The sequence below is a fragment of the Dipodomys ordii genome, unplaced genomic scaffold, assembly GCF_000151885.1.
Source record: "Dipodomys ordii isolate 6190 unplaced genomic scaffold, Dord_2.0 Scaffold11, whole genome shotgun sequence".
Lineage (NCBI taxonomy): Eukaryota > Metazoa > Chordata > Mammalia > Rodentia > Heteromyidae > Dipodomys > Dipodomys ordii.
The window spans coordinates 15119009-15138638 of record NW_012267227.1 but is presented as its reverse complement, the minus strand read 5'-3'; the positions used below and the strand labels follow the sequence as shown (position 1 = coordinate 15138638).

General features: G+C 40.9%; 1 protein-coding gene across 2 annotated transcripts in view; it reads left to right on the top strand.

The window, feature by feature from the left end:
• The first annotated feature begins 2790 nt into the window (after nucleotides 1-2790).
• Ctdspl2 (CTD (carboxy-terminal domain, RNA polymerase II, polypeptide A) small phosphatase like 2) overlaps nucleotides 2791-19630 on the top strand; it is a 63618-nt gene continuing 46778 nt past the window's right edge. For both annotated transcript variants that reach the window (XM_013010122.1, XM_013010121.1), the window contains exons 1-2: nucleotides 2791-2950; nucleotides 14847-15056. In XM_013010122.1, coding sequence (XP_012865576.1) covers nucleotides 14871-15056 — 186 coding nt within the window. In that variant the 5' untranslated portion in view covers nucleotides 2791-2950; nucleotides 14847-14870. The remainder of the gene's footprint in view (nucleotides 2951-14846; nucleotides 15057-19630) is intronic.

Sequence of the window (19630 nt, the reverse complement as noted above, 5' to 3'; positions counted from 1 at the left end):
CGGCTTTTTTCTTTTTGCTTATGTGGTGCTGAGGAATCGAACCCAGGGCCTCATGCATGCAAGGCAAGCGCTCTACCACTGAGCCACCTTCCCAGCCCTTGAGTTCAGTTTTAACAATGTAGAATTTCGATGGGCATTGTCATCAGATAATTACAGGAGCAAATGACAGTTCTAATTCTTGAATATGTAGTAGAAGCATTATTGCTGTAGTGAATTGCAGAAAGAACATACACTGGTGCTGGGAAGGTGGCTCAAGTGGTAGAGCGATAGCCTTGAACTGAAGAACTGAGGGACAGCGCCCAGGCCCAGAGTCAGGCCCACGACCGGACCCAAAAAAAAACAAAACATTGCATACAACAGAAAAAAAGTTAAATTATGTATTGTAAAGTACCTATATCTTATATTTCAAGTGAAAAATAAGATTCCATATACATGTTGAGTATCTCTTATGAACTATTTGGGGCTAAAAGTGGTTTGGAATTCAGATAGGGGGAAATTTGGAATATATGTGTATATTTTGGTATATAATATATAAAAAAATATATATATAAAAATAGAGAGGTAGAGGGATCTTGTAGGTGGAACCCAAGTTTAAGTATATAAAAATCATGTATGTTACACCTTACAGATAACCTGAAGGTAACTTAATATTTTTTAGTATTTCCTTCTCTTTCTCTTTTTTAGAAAGGAGGGCCTGGAGAACTCTGTCCTCCTCTGTCTCCCAAGTAGCTGGTATTAAGTGTGTGCCCACTGTGCCCCATTAATATTTCCTGTATTAAAATTTGACAGTCTAAATCTTTGACAGTGTTATTACTGAAGTTGATTGACATTAACAACTGCCACTTCAGGAGAAAGGGACACACCTTGTTACTCTTTCATAAATACATTTGAACTTAAAAATACTTTGTTACTAAATAGGGAAAATATAACTAAAATAAAAAACAAATAACAGTCTTACTCTGAGAAAATGGTCTTAGGATATTAAGTAAACTGCAAAAGCATTTGGGCTTACTAAACACTCAGTGATACACCCCCTGAGGTGGTGGTGAATAGAATGAGGGTATAATCAACTGTTTCTTAGTTATGGTAATGCCTTTAAGGCATAATTTTTTAAAATTTCGTTGTCTTCAACTGAAAGGATGGGAAAGAATTAACAACTATCTCAAATAACTGCGTTGTTGGGAATAAAAAGTTCATATGGAAGTTGTTTTTAACTAGGTGCTGGTGGCCCATGCCCATAATCCTAGCTGAGATCTGAGGATCCCGGCCAGACATTCTCCAGGGCTAGAAGAAAGTAAAGTGTGCTGAAGTAAAACTTTAACATAAGTACAGTGTAAATGCTTGAAATAACTAATAAGAATTATTTTCATAAACATTCCTAGGTTTTCTTACATTTTAAAGTAACTTGAGGGCAAGATGCTAGTGACTCAGGCCTGTAATCTTAGCTACTCCAGAGATTGGGAATATCACAGTCGTCGGATTGGGGAGCTAAGAAGGCTGCCAAGATCCAATTTCAACCCAGGATGGGCAAGGTGGCCAGTCCTTGTCAGCAGCCTCTAGAGGACCAGTAGTCTGCACTTGCCTTTTCTTTTTTTTAACTGTTGTATTGTGGATACCTGGTACATATATTTTTTCAACGCACACTTCATGATTGAATAATGAGAATGGCCTGTAATTTTAGTCCAGAGGTAACTGTCTCCTAATCACTAACAGACTGACATTTCAGAGGCCTGGACGCTCCGGATTGATATGTTGTTTCATTCCGTGGGCGCTGACCGTCCTTCGACCCAGGCTTTGTAGTGAGAAGCCTAATTGTCTCAAAGATCCGAGTTCTCCGCCAGAAGAACCACCGCCGCCGCCGCCACTACGCGTGGAATAGAATCGAAGCCACCAGAGCAGCTGCTCTGGTCATCTAGGTGAGGAAGCTGGAGAGAGAACATTCTGGGGTCACCCCCAGCCTCCCAGGAAAGGATCGAGATCCGCCTCCTTTCCCTCCCCCTTAGCCCCCATCATCTCGGGGCCTCCGAGAGCATTCAACACAAGCTCTACCTCCTCCAGCGCGCCAAACCGTTAGCCCCGCCCCGTCCGGCTCGGCCCCACCCACCGATCGCGCCCACAGTTACTAAAACCTAGCCGCCAGGCTGCGCGACGCGCCAAGCCCCGCCCCCAGAGCCGAGGGCGCGCTCCTCAAGCTCCGCCCCCCAGCGCCGATAGCGCGCGTCATCAAGGCCCGCCCCTCCTTCCCCCCCCCCCCCCACCCCCTTCCTAGCTCGGCCTGCAGCGGTTCCGTTAGCAGCGGGAGGAAAAACCGTCCTTCACGTCTCCGCCTCTCCATTCCTAACGCTTTACTCCCTACTCCCCCTGCGACCACTCTACGGCCGCCTACGGAGGCCCCTGAAGTACAAACATCCCCCAGGCCCTCGCGTGCCCCGATCGTTTCTGTCATTTCTTTCTTCGTCCGGTCCTGAGACCCGATCTTCTTTTTTTTTTTTTTTTTCTGAGTCAGTGATTAGAACCCGCGAAGTTCTTTTTTTTTTTTTTTTTTCTGGCGTCCGGTACTTCAACCCCTTCACGGAAGTCAAAGTTGTTTTTCCTTTCCTCCTTCCCCGCCTCTCCCTCTCTGCACTCCCCCTCACAGCCCCCCCCCCCCCCCCCCCCGCCCCCCGGTCGTCCCCGCGGTGGCCGCCCGCATTCCTTCCCTCCCACCTCGCGGAATTGTGGCGGGAGGAGGGGGGGGGCGGAGGAGGAAGTCACCGCGCCTGCGCGGAGAGGCCGCTTTCCATCCGGGTCCCTGTCCGTGCGGTGCAGCAGGTCGGTAGGCGGGAAATGGCGACTGGCTGAAGGAGCTGGTTCTGTTGCTGCTGCGGGCTAAAGCGGGAAAGACACCACACGTTGCGCAGTCGGGACTATCGCCGGAACCCGAAGACGCTTCTCTGTCGTCACAGTGAAGGTAATCCCCTTTATCCAGACGTCGCCGCGGCTCCCTGCCTCAGTCCTCCTCTTCCAGGGCCGTCTGCCGGGATCTCCTCCCCTTCTCTGCCCGGTCCTCCAGCGCTCCCGGCGCGGTGGTAGGCATGCACTGTTGGCGCCTTGTCTGTCCGCTGTGTGGAGCCGCTCTGGCCCGGACTTTCCCCTGGGAGCGGAAAGAGCGCTCACTTCCCGCCAGCTTCAGCTCTCGGGCTGAGGCCTGTGTGTTGTGATTTCTGGGGTTAGATTTCACTTTGCTACCCACCCCCACCCCGATCTCACGTTCCTGCTCTCCAGCCCCCCCCGTGGGTCCCCTTGGGTGATGAAGTTAAAAAGATGGTCTTTTCTAACCTGAGCTCACCTGATTCTCTCCCCGCTTCCTCCCCCCCCCACCCCGGTATCTCTTTCTAAGTAGGGTGCTTTTAGGGGGGCGTTGCTCATACCTCAGTAATGGTTAATATCTTTCGAGAAGCCGGAAACTGAGATTTTACTCACTTCTGTTTGTTTTCTTTACGGTGAAAAGGTTGGGTTGACATTGCCACCTTTTCAGATCACGAGTGGGTAGTAAAGAACAAGCTCATGGGGGAGGCCCCTGGGTTCCTTAGTGGTCACTGAAGGGTGAATCTTACATATAGTTTTATATTCCTTGCTTTCTTTGCCTGTATGAGTGTTTGCTTTTGCGTTCTTGGCCAGAATTCTGTGGCTAATAATTGCATAAGTAAATCGTGTTTATTTACTTCTCACCCTAGTGGTAGCTGGATGTGTGAGTGATGTTAAGCACTTTTAAGAGTATCTCAGGGAAGCCTGTAGAGAGATACAGCTCTTAAACTATCCTAAGATCTTGAAATGAAATGTACTCAGTAGATGTTCCTCCAAGGCAGGGATTTGTCTTTGGAACCCTAGTAAGGTAGTACCAAGATTACTGCTCTACATGAGTATACAAATTAGTGACTTGAAATAATAGATTTATCTGCATAATTTTCAGATTGTAGATTGCTTCATATTCTGACTCACTATTCTTTGCTATGTTTTACGTTTTCGTTTGCGGTTCAGTAGTTATCCTTTAAAAAGGAGAGGGTAAATGGCAAATTAAAGCTAGTTTTACTTAGCTTTTGTTTTTTTAATATAAGGAGCCTCTTTGTTTCTCGGAATTTGTTCTTTTTGATCATGTAGGATTTGGATCTTTATAGTCCCCTCAGTAGTCAAGATTAAAAATTGGTTATCTTATGTATCAGTTGATATTTATTGTAGTGCAAGCTTTCAGCTTCATAGGTCCAGTTGAAAGAATGTCAATATTGTTAGCAAGATAAAGAGCGTCACTCCTGTTAAGCAACATATTAGAATTAAGTTTTAGTAATAAGCAGGAACACAAACATCATTATAGTCTTCATTTGGTAGGCTTTGCTCAAGGTCATAAAGAAAGTCAAGGCAAAATGTAGCTCTTATGAGAGGCAGTCATTTATTTATATGGATTTTTTGTTTTGTTTTCTGCTACTATGTTTCTAATTCAGGTCTTAACAGTTGCCATTCCAGATATTGCTCTACCAGTTGAGCCATGCCTCAAGTTTGGCTTTTTGTTGGTTGTTTGGAGTCTTGTAGATTTCTGTATCCTGGTGGCTTCCAACTGCAATTCTCCATATCTCAGCCTTTGAACAGTTACAGCCATAAGCCACTGCTGTCCAACCTGTGAAGTAGGTAGGATTAAGTTGAACTTTTTTTTTTAGAACCAATTAAATATGGGATGGGAGTGGAGATGAAGTCACGTTGGATACTTGTTGAGCCAATTTGTTTTAAGACTGGGCCAAATATATGACTTAAAGAGATCTAAAATAAGTTATTGGGCCAGGTGCTCATGCCTGTAATCCTACCTCATAGGAGACTGAGATTTGAGGATTGTGGTTTGTAGTTCAAAGCCAGCCCAGGAAGGAAAGTCTGTGAGGCTCTTATCTCCAATTAACTACTAGAAAACCAGAAGTGGAGCTATGGCTTAAAGTGTTAGAGCACTAGCCTTGAGCAAAAAGAGCACAGGGACAGCATCCTGGCCTTGAGTTCAAGACCTATGACTGACCAAAAAAAGTTATGGGTCAAGTTCTGCCTGTATTTTGCTGATGTTTTGGGGAAACTTGATAAAATTTGGGTTACTGATAGCTGAGTGAGCATTGTAGACTACGTCTTTAGAATTCTCCCAAATTCAGTACATCTAGTTTTAATCTTTTCACTATAGATTGAAAGGTTATAAAAACTGTCAAGTGGTGGGATCTTTAGCATTGAATTTATAGCTATATAGAAATAATAGGACTACATAGGAATACCAAGTAGGATGGGAATTATTTTATTTTATTTTTTATATTTGTCAGTTGTGGGGCCTGAACTCTGGGCCTGGGCTCTATCCCTGAGCTCTTCAGCTCAAGACAAGTGCTTTACCACTTGAGCCATAGCTCCATTTCAGCTTTTTCTACTTATGTGATGCTGAGGAATCAAACCTAGGGCCTCATACATGCAAGGCAAACACTCTACCACTGAGCCACCTTCCCAGTCCCGGATGGGTATTTTTTCTACATTGTATGTAGAGTATCTTGGAAATTTCGTTTGTGCTAGTAGTAATGTTACACTTTCCTTTTTTTTTTTTTTTTTTGCTGGTCCTGGGACTTAAACTCAGGGCCTGGGCATTGTCCCTGAGCCTCTCTGTGCTCAAGGCTAGTGCTTTACCACTTGAGCCACAGTGCTACTTCCGGCTTTTTCTGTATATGGTACTGAGGAATCAAACGCAGGGCTTCATGCGTGCTAGGCAAGCACTCTACCACTAAGTCACATTCCCAGCCCCATCCCTGTTAAGATTTGGAGAAGTTTTATCTTTCCAAATTAATTTAGTTGATTTTGGTCAAGTGGCATCTTTATAAGATTGGTATACAACAAAACCCACTTAATTCTGATTTAAGAAACTTGGGCCTATTCAAAAGGATGTACTAGTCTCTAAACCTCTAATTGTAGAATTGTTGAGTGAGTAAGTGGTATTGCTATTGTAGTCATAGGAAATTATGCTTTAGATTTATGAATTAAAAAATCAACTGAGCCAGGAGTTGGTGGCTCATGCCTGTAATCCTATTCAAAAGGATGTACTAGTCTCTAAACCTCTAATTGTAGAATTGTTTAATGAGTAAATGGTATTGCTATTGTAGTCATAGGAAATTATGCTTTAGATTTGTGAATTAAAAAATCAACTGAGCCAGGAGTTGGTGGCTCATGCCTGTAATCCTAGCTACTCAGGAGGCAGAGATCTCAGGATTGTAGTTCGAAGCCAGCTTGGGCAGGAAATTCCTTGAAACTTTTTCTCCAGTTAAGTACCAAAAAAGCTGGAAGTGGAGCTGTGGCTCAAGTGGTAGAGTGCTAGCCTTGAACAAAAAAGCTGAAGGACAGCATCCAGGCATTGAGTTCAAACCCGCCTTTCCCTAACCGGCCCCACCCCCCTTAAAGAAGAAACTGAATTTCTAGATTTGGGAAAGAAAAAAAATACACAACTAATTTTATTTCTAATTTATCAAATTGTTATAAAGCATAAAATAGAAAAGAAACTTGAAGTTAAATATCAAATATCCTGATGGAACTTCATATTGGGTGCGCCCTGATATACTTTTTTTGAGGGTTTAAAAAGTTACCTAACCATTTTAAACTAGATTGGCTAAAAGGAGTCATTTGTGTTACTTTGAGGATAAGGATGTCTATCGGTCTGTAAGTCTATAAATAAGACAGGCTTTTGCTCTGTAGTCAAGGTTGCCCTTGAACTTCCTGACCTTGTGCCTTAGCTTTCCAAGTGCTGGTCTTAAAAGAGTACACCATTACACCTGGATCCAGTATGAGAATATTTTAACAGATGTCAAACATGTTAAAACCATACCATTGCAGCTTTGGTTTCCGTTTACTTGGCATATGCCCTAAGGCATGTATAAACCATACATAAATTTGCTAGTAGTGCATGAGTACATTAATTTTTAATTTAAACTGTATTAAATTGTAATTGAACCTATATTACTGGTGAAAGTAACCTTTAGGCAGTAATTTAGAAGTATGTTTAGATGGTCACTGGTGGCTCCTGCTAATCAGGAGGCTCCTGCTAATAAGGAGGCTGAGATTTGAAGATCATGGTTCAAAACTAGCTTGTGCAGGAAAATTCAGGAAACTTCATCTACAGTTAAGCAGCAAAAAGCTGGAAGTGGAGCTGTGGCTCAAGTGGTAGAGCTTAGCCTTAACCAATTGATAAAGCTTGGGGACAGTACCCAGGCCCTGAGTTTAGGCCCCAGGACTGACACACCACAACCCCCAAATCTAGCCTCGTGAGTAGCTAGGATGACAGCTCCTAGCCGTTTAATTTTTTATATAGATAGCTATGGGTGTCTATATAATTTATATTGTCTTTTAAGTTTGATTTGTCATTTTGTAACAGTTTTATTTTCCTATCAATGTATGATGTAGCAGTAGGCTGCTACTTCCTTCATTCAGCAAACATAAGCGAGGCAGAGGGGGCACATTAGTAATTAATAATTAATCTTTCATGCCGGGTCCCAGTAACTCATACTAACTCATTCCTAGCTGCTCAGGAGGCTGAGATCTGAGGATTATGGTATGAAGCCAACCGTGGCAGGCAAATCAAGAGACTCTTCAATTAATCAGCAAAAAGGCAAGTGGAGATGTGGCTAGCTGTGAGTAGAAAAAGCTGAATGAGAGCAGGAAGCCCTAAGTTGAAATCAGTACAAGTTGAGGGGGCGGGTGGTGGAGAATACTTTATATGCAGTGTACTATTTTCTCTTCCTGTTGTTTAGGTAGAAATTAGTGAACTCCAGACCTTAGTGGCAGATTATCAACAGAGTTGATGCTTGTACATTGTAATATTTATTAACACAAGATAATTTGCAACCGTAATTGTCTGCCTCAAAGACTGCGTGGTATCAGGAATTTTCTGGAGAGAAAGGAAAAAAACTTTTTTGATGCCAGCCCCGGGGCCTGCACTCTGCCCCGACTCTCTATCTCCAATGAATCAGCAAAATGTTGAACTGGAGGTATGGCTCAAATGATAGAGTATCTCAGCTGTGAGAAAGCCAAGTGAAAGCTGGAGGCCCTGAGTTCAAGCCCTGAAATTGGCACCAGAAAAAAAACCCACATTGGAAAAACAGTATTTATACCTGGAAAATTGCTTTCTTGGAGTCTTGTCAGGGTTTAAGTCAATCTAATTAGGAGTGTATCCATTGACCTCAAGTTTTCCCTTGTTACTTTGTGGTTAGGCTAGGAATTGGAATGTGGGAAGGTATTTCCCAGTTTTTGTATTTTCCTGGGTACCTATGCCTTAGTGGGGGATTTCTATGAGTTCCTGACCTCTTTGAAGTGTGAGTTGATTCTTGCTAGCAGGGTCCTCTTGGTCTAATCCAATCTTGGCTAAGGCCGAGGCTTCAGGGTGGGGCACTCTCTGTTCTTTCCCTTGTAGGGAGAGATCTTGTTCAGGAAGAGGAATTGCAACCCTAGATAGATGGTGGAGAAAGAATAGGGTTACCTTTTCTTCTTCCTTAAGCACTGTTTCCTCAAAGCTGTGCATGATTTGTGGGCAGTGATTCTGTTTTTGTATTTTTTTAAAATAGTGATAATACTGAAGAAACATAGGGCTTTTTGCCTGGTAGGCAAACGTTGTCAGTGAACTGTACCCTCATATCTTTTTATTTTTTGTTTTGAGACAGGATCTCACTGAGTTGCCTAGGTCAGCCTCAGATTTGCCTCAGCACCAGAGCAGTTGTGTTTACAAACATGAGCCATGACTCTGACTACCTCTTCAGTTTTTGTCATCTTTTCGGAATTTTTTTTCCAATCCCACTTATCCTTTCATTCTATTTTCTATTGTGAAATGTTAAGAAAAATTTTAAGTTGTGGATTTTTTTTAGCCAGAATTAACGAGGTGAAATATATTTTGTAATTTGTGTACCTCACAACTTATCACTTGTCTCCTTTTTTAAAAGAAAAAAATATTAAAAATATGATGTAGGGGCTGGGAAGGGTGGCTCAGTGGTAGAGTGCTTGCCTTGCATGCATGAGGCCCTGGGTTCAATTCCTCAGCACCACATAAGCAGAAAAAGCCAGAAGTGGCGCTGTAGCTCAAGTGATAGAGCACTATCCTTGAGCTTGAAGAGCTGAGGGACAGTGCCCAGACCCAGAGTTCAGGCCCCACAACAGACCCCCCCCCCCAAAAAAAAAAAGTAGAAAGGCAGATTTTACTCAGTCCTTTTTTGCATTTTGGCAATTTTCTGTTATCATTATATCCTACCCTTTCTTTGTTCACAGTAGTTTATTTAAAAAATAGTCACAATAAGCCAGGCACCAGTGGTTCAAGCCCTTAATCCTAGCTACTGGGAGGCTGTGATCTGAGAATCACAACCAAAAAGAGAATCTAGCTGTGAATCAAGTGGCAGAGCACTAGAATTGAGCAAAAAAAAGCTCAGCCAGCAGCCAAGTGCTGAATTTAAGCTCCAGGACCTAGCCGTGCATGCGTGTGGGTGTGTATCCACACACGTGCACACACACACACAGACACAGGAACATACATACACAGTAACAATAATAACAAGATACTTTTTGTTTTGTTTTTGTTTATGTTCTGGTACTCGGGCATGAACTCTTGGCCTAGGTACTGTCCCTGATCTCTTTTGCTCACGGCTAGCATTTTACCACTTGAGCCATAGTTCCACTCCAGCATTTTGTGGTTTAATTGGAGTTAAGATTCACAGACTCTTCCTGCCCTGGCTGGCTTCAAACATAGATCCTGACATCTCAGCCTCCTGAGTAGTTAGTATTACAGGTATGGTGTCTAGTTGATACTTTGTTTTATTATTGCTATTTTCACTTTCACTGTATCAGAAAGCTTTGCTTACATTCCTATTCATCCCATCAATTTCAGTTTTCACATGTGTACATTGAATACTCTGGATTGCATTCACCCACCCTTGCTCTCATTCATCTCCCCCTCCTCACTCTTTTTAACAAATGTTCCAGCTTTATAGTACTCGTATTTATTTTGTTAAAACTAAGTTGTTTAAAGGAGTTACACCATCAGCATATACTGTACTTTAGTGTGTTTCTGTATATATTCACATGACTGTATATGTTTTCAGATGTTTATAATTTATATCTAGCTTTCACGTATTAGAGAAAATGTGCTTTTTGTCTCTCTGAGCCTGATTTATTTCATTTAACATACTTTTTCCAAATCTATTTTCCTACAAATGACATTCTTTCTGATGGATGAGTAAAATTTCATTTTGTGTCATATATATCATTTTCCTTGATCCATTCGTCCACTGTAGGGCATGTGGGCAATGGTGAACAGTGTGACAGTGAACATGAGTGTTAAAAGTCATAGGTAGTTCTCTTATTTTTTTGAGGAATCTCCCCTGTCTTCCATAGTGGTTGCACTAGTTTAGATCCCTACCAACAACATAATAGGATTTCTTTTTACTTATATATCCCCACCTGCATTTATTGTTCAGTGTTTCATGATGGTCATTCTTATTGAAGAGAGATAGAATCTCAATGTTGTTGGTGTGTGTGTTTGTGTGAGCCCACGCGCATGGTGTCAGTCCTGGGCCTTTTGCTCAAGAGTAGTCCTCTACCACAGCTTTACTTCTGTTGCTTTTTTTTTTTTTTTTTTGTAGTTTAGTGTAGATAGGTGTCTCACAGACTTTCCTGCCCAGGCTGGCTTTGAACTCAATCCTCAGATCTTTGCCTCCTGAGTAGCTAGGATTATAGGCCTAAACCACTGGCACCCAACTTCTCAGTGTTGTTTTGACATGCATTTCCTTTATGGCCAGAGATGTCGAGCTTTTCTTCGTTTGTTCATTGGCTATTTTTACTTCTGAGAAGTGTCTCTTTAGTCCCTTGGCCCATTTATTAATTGGTTTAGTTTTTGAGCTCTTGAGTTTAGTTCTTGAGCTTTATATTTGGCCTTTGTCATGTGTACAGCTGGCAAAGAGCATCTATACTTTTTGATTGGCCCTGGATCATGATCTTCCCATATTGGTGGGACAAACAGGTATGTGCCACGAGGCCTGAGTGGTTTTTTTTTTTTTTATGTTGAGCTTCTAACAATGATCTTTCCAACTCCACCTTCCTCAAATCTTCAAAGCTGGGATTACAGGTGTATACTATCACATCTAATTGGAATTTTCTTCCTTTTGCCCAAGGGCAATGCTTTACCTATAGCCACAGCTCTACTTGTTGTTTTTTTTTTAAATAATAAGAATCTCCCAGACTTTCCTGTCTGGGCTGACTTTGACCAGCGATTCTCAGATCTTAGCCTCTGAAGTAGGTAGGATTACAGGCGTGAGCCACTGGTACACAGCCTATGTCTTTTGAAGTCCCTGTGCATCCTTTGTTTCCATTCTGGCAGCGGGTGACCAATCAATATTTTAATTTGTTTTTTTCTCTCTGGTAGTACTAGGGTTTGAAATCAGGGCCTCACACTTCCTAAGGATGTCCACTCTACCACTTGAGTCATACTCCCAGCCCAGTATTTTAAGTTTTAATGGGTTGAACCCCTAAGACTGGACTATTTTACATGTCTTCAGTCATTTTCTTTAGTCTTTTAATACCTACTTTACTATGTGTTATTTTATAAGTTTTTTGATTTTCATAAATTATCTCCATTTATGCTATGTAGGAATTTTCCTTTTCTAGAGAGTTCTACACTGAAGAAAAAAGAAATTTTTTTTTTTTTGGGTCGGTCTTGGGGCCTGAACTCTGGGCCTGGGCCCTGTCCCTCAGCTCTTCAGCTCAAGGCTAGCGCTCTACCACTTGAGCCTCAGCCCCCTCCTGGCCTTTTCTGCTTATGTGGTGCTGAAGAATCGAACCCAGGGCTTCATGCATACAAGGCAAGCACTCTACCACTGAGCCACCTTCACAGCCCCGAAAAAAGAAATTTTAAGTAAAAATTTTCCTCTATGAATAGTAAATAATAGATGCCTTGCTTGATAAATCCCTTTTAATTCTAGAAAAAAAATCAAATTTTAAAAACGCAGATAAAAACTGCCTAGTTAAGGAAAAAAAACGTTATTTATAAAATGGAGACTTATCTGGTAATTCTTTCAAATTTGGCAGGATCTTGGTCCATACCAGTTTCTAAAACATAAATAATCTAGGCGAGTATTTGATAAACAGCAGAAATTTATTTCTTGGATTCTGTATGCTAGGAATTCTTAAGACCAAGGTGCAAACAAATTTAGTATCTAATATGTAACCCTGGGTCTGATACATGCCTTTACCTTCCTCTTTTACAATGGCACTAATCCAATTCATGATGACAAAGCAATGATCTAATTGCCTCACAAAGGCCAATTATCTTATAGGGATTATATTTTAGCATAGGATTTAGGGGAGACCAAACATTCTGTTAAAGGGAAGTTATTGTAGGGCTTGAATTTGGGGCCTGGGCACTGCCACTGTGATCTTTTGCTCAAGGCTAGCACTCTACCACTTCGAGCCTCAGCACCACTTCTGGTTTTCTGGTGGTCTATTGGAGATGAGTCTCATAGACTTTTCTGCCTGGGCCAGCTTTGAACTGTGATTCTCAGATCTCAGGCTCTTGAGGAGCTAGGATTATATGAGTGAACCATCAGTGCCCAGCTGTAATTTCTGTTATTTAAAATTTTTTTTTTCCTGTGACTGTTAAAACTAGTAAAAACATACCATCTGAGACTTACCAGTGAAGATTCTAATATTTGCTAGGAATTTTTATACCTTTACGAGTTTTAAGGGGCTTAGAGACTTTTTTATGTAATTGACCACTATTGTAAACAACTTCATATCTTCTCAAGATATTAAGGTAAATGTGGAAGACTGCTTCCAGGATCCCTCCACAGGTATCAAAATCCATGAACATTTGAATCTACTATATAAAATAGTGTCACATTTTCTTTAACTTGCAGACACCCCCCTATATTCTTTAAATCATCTTTAGATTACTTGCTATGTAAGTAGTTATACATTTAGGGTATAATGGCAATAATGAAAAGGTTGAACATGTTAAGTACCCATATCAAATAGATAACTAAAATGTAGTTCAAATAGTCTTGGTAATTTCTTTTTGATATGACTCTAGCCTTTTTTGGTGGTGGTGTTCTTTCTTGATTTTTGTGGTGCTGAGAACTGAACCTAGGTCCTTATGTGTGCTATCCATGTACTATGCACATTTTCTTCCACTGAGCCTCATCTCTGGTCCCAGAATTCAGTTTTGCATGCTTTGTTTTCTTTTTTCTTTTCAGTACTGGTGCTGAACTTCAATCTGCTAGGCAAACTCTCTGCCACTTGAGTCACACTGCCAGTCCTCTTTTAGTTTTTCTTTTTTTTTAATGGAGTCTTATGTTTTTTCTAGGACTGGCTGTCATAGCCTTCAAGTAGCTGGAATTATAGCACTTGCCACCTTGCTCAGTTTATTGTTTATTTGTTGAGATATGCAGTCTGGATAACTTTTTGCCTGGGCTGGCCTTGCACCATGATTCAACTCAGGTAATTGTGATTGTGGATGTGAGCCACCATGCCCAGCTCTTGAGTCCAGTGTTGGGTTTTTTTTTCTTTTTTTTTCTTTTTTTGCCTATCCTAGGACTTGACTTGAACTCAGGGCCTGGGTGCTATCCCTGAGATTCCTTTTTTTTTTTTTTTTTAATTTTTTTTGTCGGTAGTGGGGCTTGAACTCTGGGTTTGGGCACTGTCCCTGCCACTTGAGCCACAGTACCCACTTACGGTTTTCTAGTGGTTTATTGGAGATAAAAGTCACGGATTTTCCTCCCCAGGCTGGCTTTGAACCTCCATCCTCAGATCTCAAGCCTCCTGAACAGCTAGGATTACAGGCGTGAGCCACTGGCACCCGGCTCCTGAGATTCTTTCACTCAAGCTTGTCACTCTTACTACCTAAGCCACAGCACCACTTCTGGCTTTTTCTGAGTATTGAAGAGTCTTATGGACTTTCCTGCCTGGGCAGGCTTCAAACTGAGATCCTCAGATCTCATTCCTGAGTAGCACAGGATTATAGGCGTGAGCCACCAGTGCCTGGCTGAATTCAGTTTTTAAAGAATTCATTATGGCTGGGAGCCGGAGGCTCATGCCTGTAATCCTAGCTACTCAGGAGGCTGAGATCTGAGGATTGAGGTTCAAAGCCAGCCTGGGCAGGAAAAGCCGTGAAACTCATCTCCAATAAACCACCAGAAAATGGGAAGTGGCGCTGTGGCTCAAGTGGTAGAGCACTTGCCTTGAGCTGAAGAGCTGAGGGACAGTGCCTAGGTACCAGAGTTTAAGCCCCATGACCAAAAAAAAGGATCATTATGTATGGTAATATTGGAATATCTCAAAATAAACGAGTCACTTTTTCTTGTACTTACATGATTGTTATTAAACTTAAATTTTTGGAATTATTCACTAAATCATATTTTTCACTACTGCTTTGTAAGGTCAGAAAGTTAACCATTCCCTACTTTGCTGTTTTCTCAGTGCTTACCTAGACTTGTGCCTCAAATGTGGTTAAATATTTGTAGAATAAATGAATGATTAAACAAATGATAATTTTGGAGTGGGTCAACAGATCTTAGTGTTGTAAAAAAAAAACATGCACTCCTTGGTATAATACTCAATTTTAGGATGTAGTATTTCAGAGGTTATTGGAAAGGCTACTTGGGATAATGAGTGTAAAATACAGAGCATAGTGCCTTTCATTTAAAATGTTTATTTCAATCTCCTTAGAGGCCTGAGGTTTTTTTAATTTTAACTAACCAAGTTTTTTTTTTTATCATATAAGCTGATCATATTTGGGAACACTAGGTTGGATTTTAATAGCCTTTGCTATTTTTCTATTATAGTTTTACATGTGGCACATATAAAAGATGAGGCTGAGAACGCGGAAGACTTCTCAGCAATCAAATCAAATTCAAACACAGCGCACTGCCAGAGCAAAAAGGAAATACTCAGAGGTTGATGATAGCCTGCCTTCAGGAGGAGAAAAACCATCAAAGAATGAAACCGGCTTACTGTCTTCAATTAAAAAGTTCATCAAAGGAAGCACACCCAAGGTAAAGGTTTTATCTCATGCTTACATTAAAAACGTGTTATTGCTAAGCATGAGTAGATAAGAAATTGATATTAGTAGAGTTCATTTTAATGGGATGTCTACATTTTGGTGTTATTTTCCTTTTAAGATTATGTGCTAAATAGTTAATGAAATTCAAGATGAACATTCCACTAAACAAATTTACTTATCCTATGTTTTTTTTTTCAGCATAGAATTATGGAAAGGAAAATAAAATGTTCCTTATTTTACTTGAGTTATTTCTAGTTCTTTTATTTCAAGGGAAATTTTTCTTGTTAAATGTTACATACCATCTGATTAGGAAGCTGATTTTTATTTTATTTTATTTTTGTGCCAGTACTAGAGTTTGAACTTGGGCCTTAGTACTGTCCCTTAACATTTTCTCCAACACAGCATTCTACCCACTAGAGCCAGAGCTCCAATTAATCAGCTTTTGGCTGATTAATTGGAGATAATCTTATGGATTCTTGCCTGGTCTGCTTCAAACTGCAGTCCTCAGATCTCAGCCTCCTGAGCAGCTGGAACTACAGACATGAATCACTAGTGTATGGCTATATATAATGGTTTCTTTTATCTACCTGAATGCTAACATTGTATAATGAAAAATGTATTGAAGCATATGAATTGTATGAAACGAACACTGACCAAGTTATATGCTCCAGATTCGTATGGTGGACTAACTTGACTGGCTTAAGTGTCATTTACTCCCAAGGAATGTAGTCAGTAATAAATACAAGTGCTTTATTCCAGAATTAATTTCCGATTTGATGGTACAACTAGGCTGAAAAGCAGTGTCAGAAATTTTAATGCACTTTATAAATGCAGAGTGTTACTCATCATGAGATTTTGTTATGACTATTTGTGGTGTTTTGGGGATCATTATTTGATTGATAAAGTTTTTATTACAAATTAAATATTACTATGAGAGAGAGAGCAAAATAAAACACTGTTTTGTCTTATAGTGTAGCTTTTGTTGTAATAAAGCTTGAGTGGGTTTGATGGTTCATGCCTGTAATTGTTGCTACTTAGGAGGGTAGAGATTAGGAGGATCAGTGTTCAAGGCCAGCCTTACCAAAATGTTTGCAGGATCCTCATCTCAACTAGTAAAAAGATGGGAATGATGGCATATACCTGTCATCATAGCTGTTTAGGGTAATGATCATGAATAGAAAGACAATTGTTCCTATAGGAAATGATCCACAGTAGCCTGGGCAATATAGAGAGAACCTATCCCAGAAAATAACTAAAGTAAAGCAAAAGGGCTGAGTGTGTTGCTCAAGTGGTAGAACATCTTCCTAGCAAGCATGACTCCCTGGGTTTGAATCTAGTGCTGCCAAAAAAAAAATTTAAGCAAAGTATGAAAAATAACATCCATTGGTCAAGATTTAGAAATATTCTGTGTTTGTATAGGATTTTGTTTGTTTGTTTTTGTGCTTGTCCTTGGGCTTGAATTCAGTGCCTGGACTTTTTTACTTAAAGCTAGCACTTTACCACTTGAACCACAGCTCTACATCTAGCGTTTTTGGTGGATAATTGAAGATGAGAATTTCACAGACTCTCCTGCCTAGGCTGGCTTTGGACTGAGATCTTCAGATCTCAGCCTCTTAAGTAGCTGGGATTACAGGTATGAGCTACCTGATCTTGGCTTGTTCATTTACTTTCTTCTTTCTAATAATAATTTTAACCTTTTTTTTTCAATATTAGGTTTTGTACTCAGGACCTACAGCTTGCTACTAATACTGTAATTGTTAATTTTTAAATTATGACAGTACAAGTATTCTAGTTTATTATATAATAAAAAACAAATTTCTTCTGGAAACATGAATTCCTGGCTCTTTAAATTCCCAGTGGGTTGTTATCACTCTCTCTTGATGGGATACTTACTATTTATCAGTTCATTCCTTCAACAACTGCAATTGTTACAGAGTGCTTTCTATCTACACTTACTTTCTAATTGCTTTGGGTTTTGTTTTGTGATCTTTTTACCTTTTTTTTTCTTTTTTTCCAGAATGAGGACTGAACTCAGGGCTTTGCACTTGCTGTGCAAGTGTTCTTCCACAGAGCTAAATCCCCAACTTCTACTCTTTACTTTCTCATCAATTCTTTTTTTTTTTTTCTTTTTTAATTCTTTCACTTGAAAACAGATACTGTGTTCCCTTTCATGTACAAGTGTAGTCTCTTAATCGTTATCTAGGCTAAATATTTCTGGTTTTTGTTATATGACACTTTATGCTATAGATTACTCTGGTGGTCACTGTCACGATCTTCTATTTATGAATAGCCAAAAATGAAGATAATTTTGTCTTGTGTCATATGACATGTGTTCATATTTATTCCTTTGACCTAGCCTTTCTTCTCTTGTGGTATTATATTCTGTTGTACTTAAAAACAAATCTTGCCAATCATTTTAATCTCTATTCTTTTATTTATTTTTAATTTTTTATTTTTTTGGGTCCGGTCGTGGGGCCTGAACTCTGGGCCTGGGTGCTGTCCCTCAGCTCTTCAGCTCAAGGCTAGCGCTCTACCACTTGAGCCACAGCTCCACTTCCGGCTTGTTTTTCTTTTTGCTTATGTGACGCTGAGGAATTGAACCCAGGGCCTTATACATGCAAGGCAAGCGCTCTACCACTGAGCCACCTTCCCAGCCTCTTAATCTCTATTCTTTCCTTAATTCTTTTTTTTTTTTTGGTCTGGTCGTGGGGCCTGAACTCTTGGCCTGGGCACTGTCCCTCAACTCTTCAGCTCAAGGCTAGTGCTCTACCACTTGAGCCACAGCGCCACTTCCGGCTTTTTTTTCTTTTTGCTTATGTGGTGCTGAGGAATCGAACCCAGGGCCTCAGGCATGCAAGGCAAGCGCTCTACCACTGAGCCACCTTCCCAGCCCTTTCCTTAATTCTTATAACCATATTTTTTGTTTATTTGTTTTGTCAGTCATGGGTATTGAACTCAGGACCTGAGTGTGGTCCCTGAGTTTTTTTCTCTCAAGGCTAGTGTCCTACCACTTTGAGCCACAGCACCACTTCCGGTTTTCTAGTTAATTGTAAATAAGCGTCTCACTGACTTTCCTGCCCAGGCTGGCTTTGAACTGTGATCCTAGGATCTCAGCCTCCTGAGTAGCTAGGATTAGGATTTTTGGGGTGAGCCACCAGTGCCTGACTTTTTTTTTTTTTTAAGTCAGTGGTGGGGCTTGAACTCTGGGCCTGAGTGCTGTCCCTCAGCTCTTCAGCTTAAGGCTAGCATTCTACCACTTGAGCTACAGCAACACTTCCGGCTTTCTGGTGGTTTACTGGAGATAGAGTTTCACGGACTTTCCTGCCCAGGCTGGCTTTGAACTGCAATCCTCAGATTTCAGCTTCTGAGTAGCTAGGATTACAGGCGTAAGCCACTGACACTTGGCTCCTATTTTTATATTTTATAGAAGAGAAGAAAAGTGAAATTAGGTAATACACAGTCAATAATAATAGTAATAAATGTAATAATAAATAACTTGCTCAGGATAATAATGATAAAAAAAAGAACAGTACAATAATTGCTAGCAGTTACTATGTATCAACCACTGTTCTTAGTGTTTTAAGTATATTACTTAAGCCTCACAAATGAGGTATATGTACTGTCATCTGTATTATAATACCTATGAGGAAACTAAGGCACATGGTGCTTAATAACTCTTTCAGGGTTACTTAGCTTTAAAGCTAGTTAAGTGTCAACACTGGAAACTACCACCATTTAGTCTGGTTCAGAGACTACACTTTTTTTGGGGGGGGGGGGTCCGGTCGTGGGGCCTGAACTCTGGACCTGGGCACTGTCCCTCAGCTCTTTAGCTCAAGGCTAGTGCTCTACCACTTGAGCCACAGCGCCACTTCCAGCTTTTTTCTTTTTCTTATGTGGTGCTGAGGAATCGAACCCAGGGCCTCATGCATGTAAGGCAAGTGCACTACCACTGAGCTACCTTCCCAGCCTCTTAATCTCTATTCTTTCCTTAATTCTTTTTTTTTTTTTGGTCTGGTCGTGGGGCCTGAACTCTTGGCCTGGGCACTGTCCCTCAACTCTTCAGCTCAAGGCTAGTGCTCTACCACTTGAGCCACAGCGCCACTTCCGGCTTTTTTTTCTTTTTGCTTATGTGGTGCTGGGGAATCAAACCCAGGGCCTCAGGCATGCAAGGCAAGTGCTCTACCACTGAGCCACCTTCCCAGCCCTGAACGTACTTTTTTAATAACTAAAATATTTTAAGTTATGTTTAATCCTGTTATTGTGAACTCAGCTTCCATTTTCTGAAAACTAATTGATAGACTTTGGCCTAGAGGGACCTTTTTAGTGTGTTGGGATGAAGCATTTTGAATATTATGGGTCATTAAAATGGAATTCATTGAAAATCTTTGATTCAAGCCATGTGGCTTTTTGGGGGGGGGCATTTTTTTTCTACCACTTGAGCCACAGCGCCACTTCCTGCTTTTTTCTTTTTGCTTATGTGGTGCTGAGGAATCGAACCCAGGGCCTCATGCATGTAAGGCAAGTGCACTACCACTGAGCTACCTTCCCAGCCCCAGAGACTACACT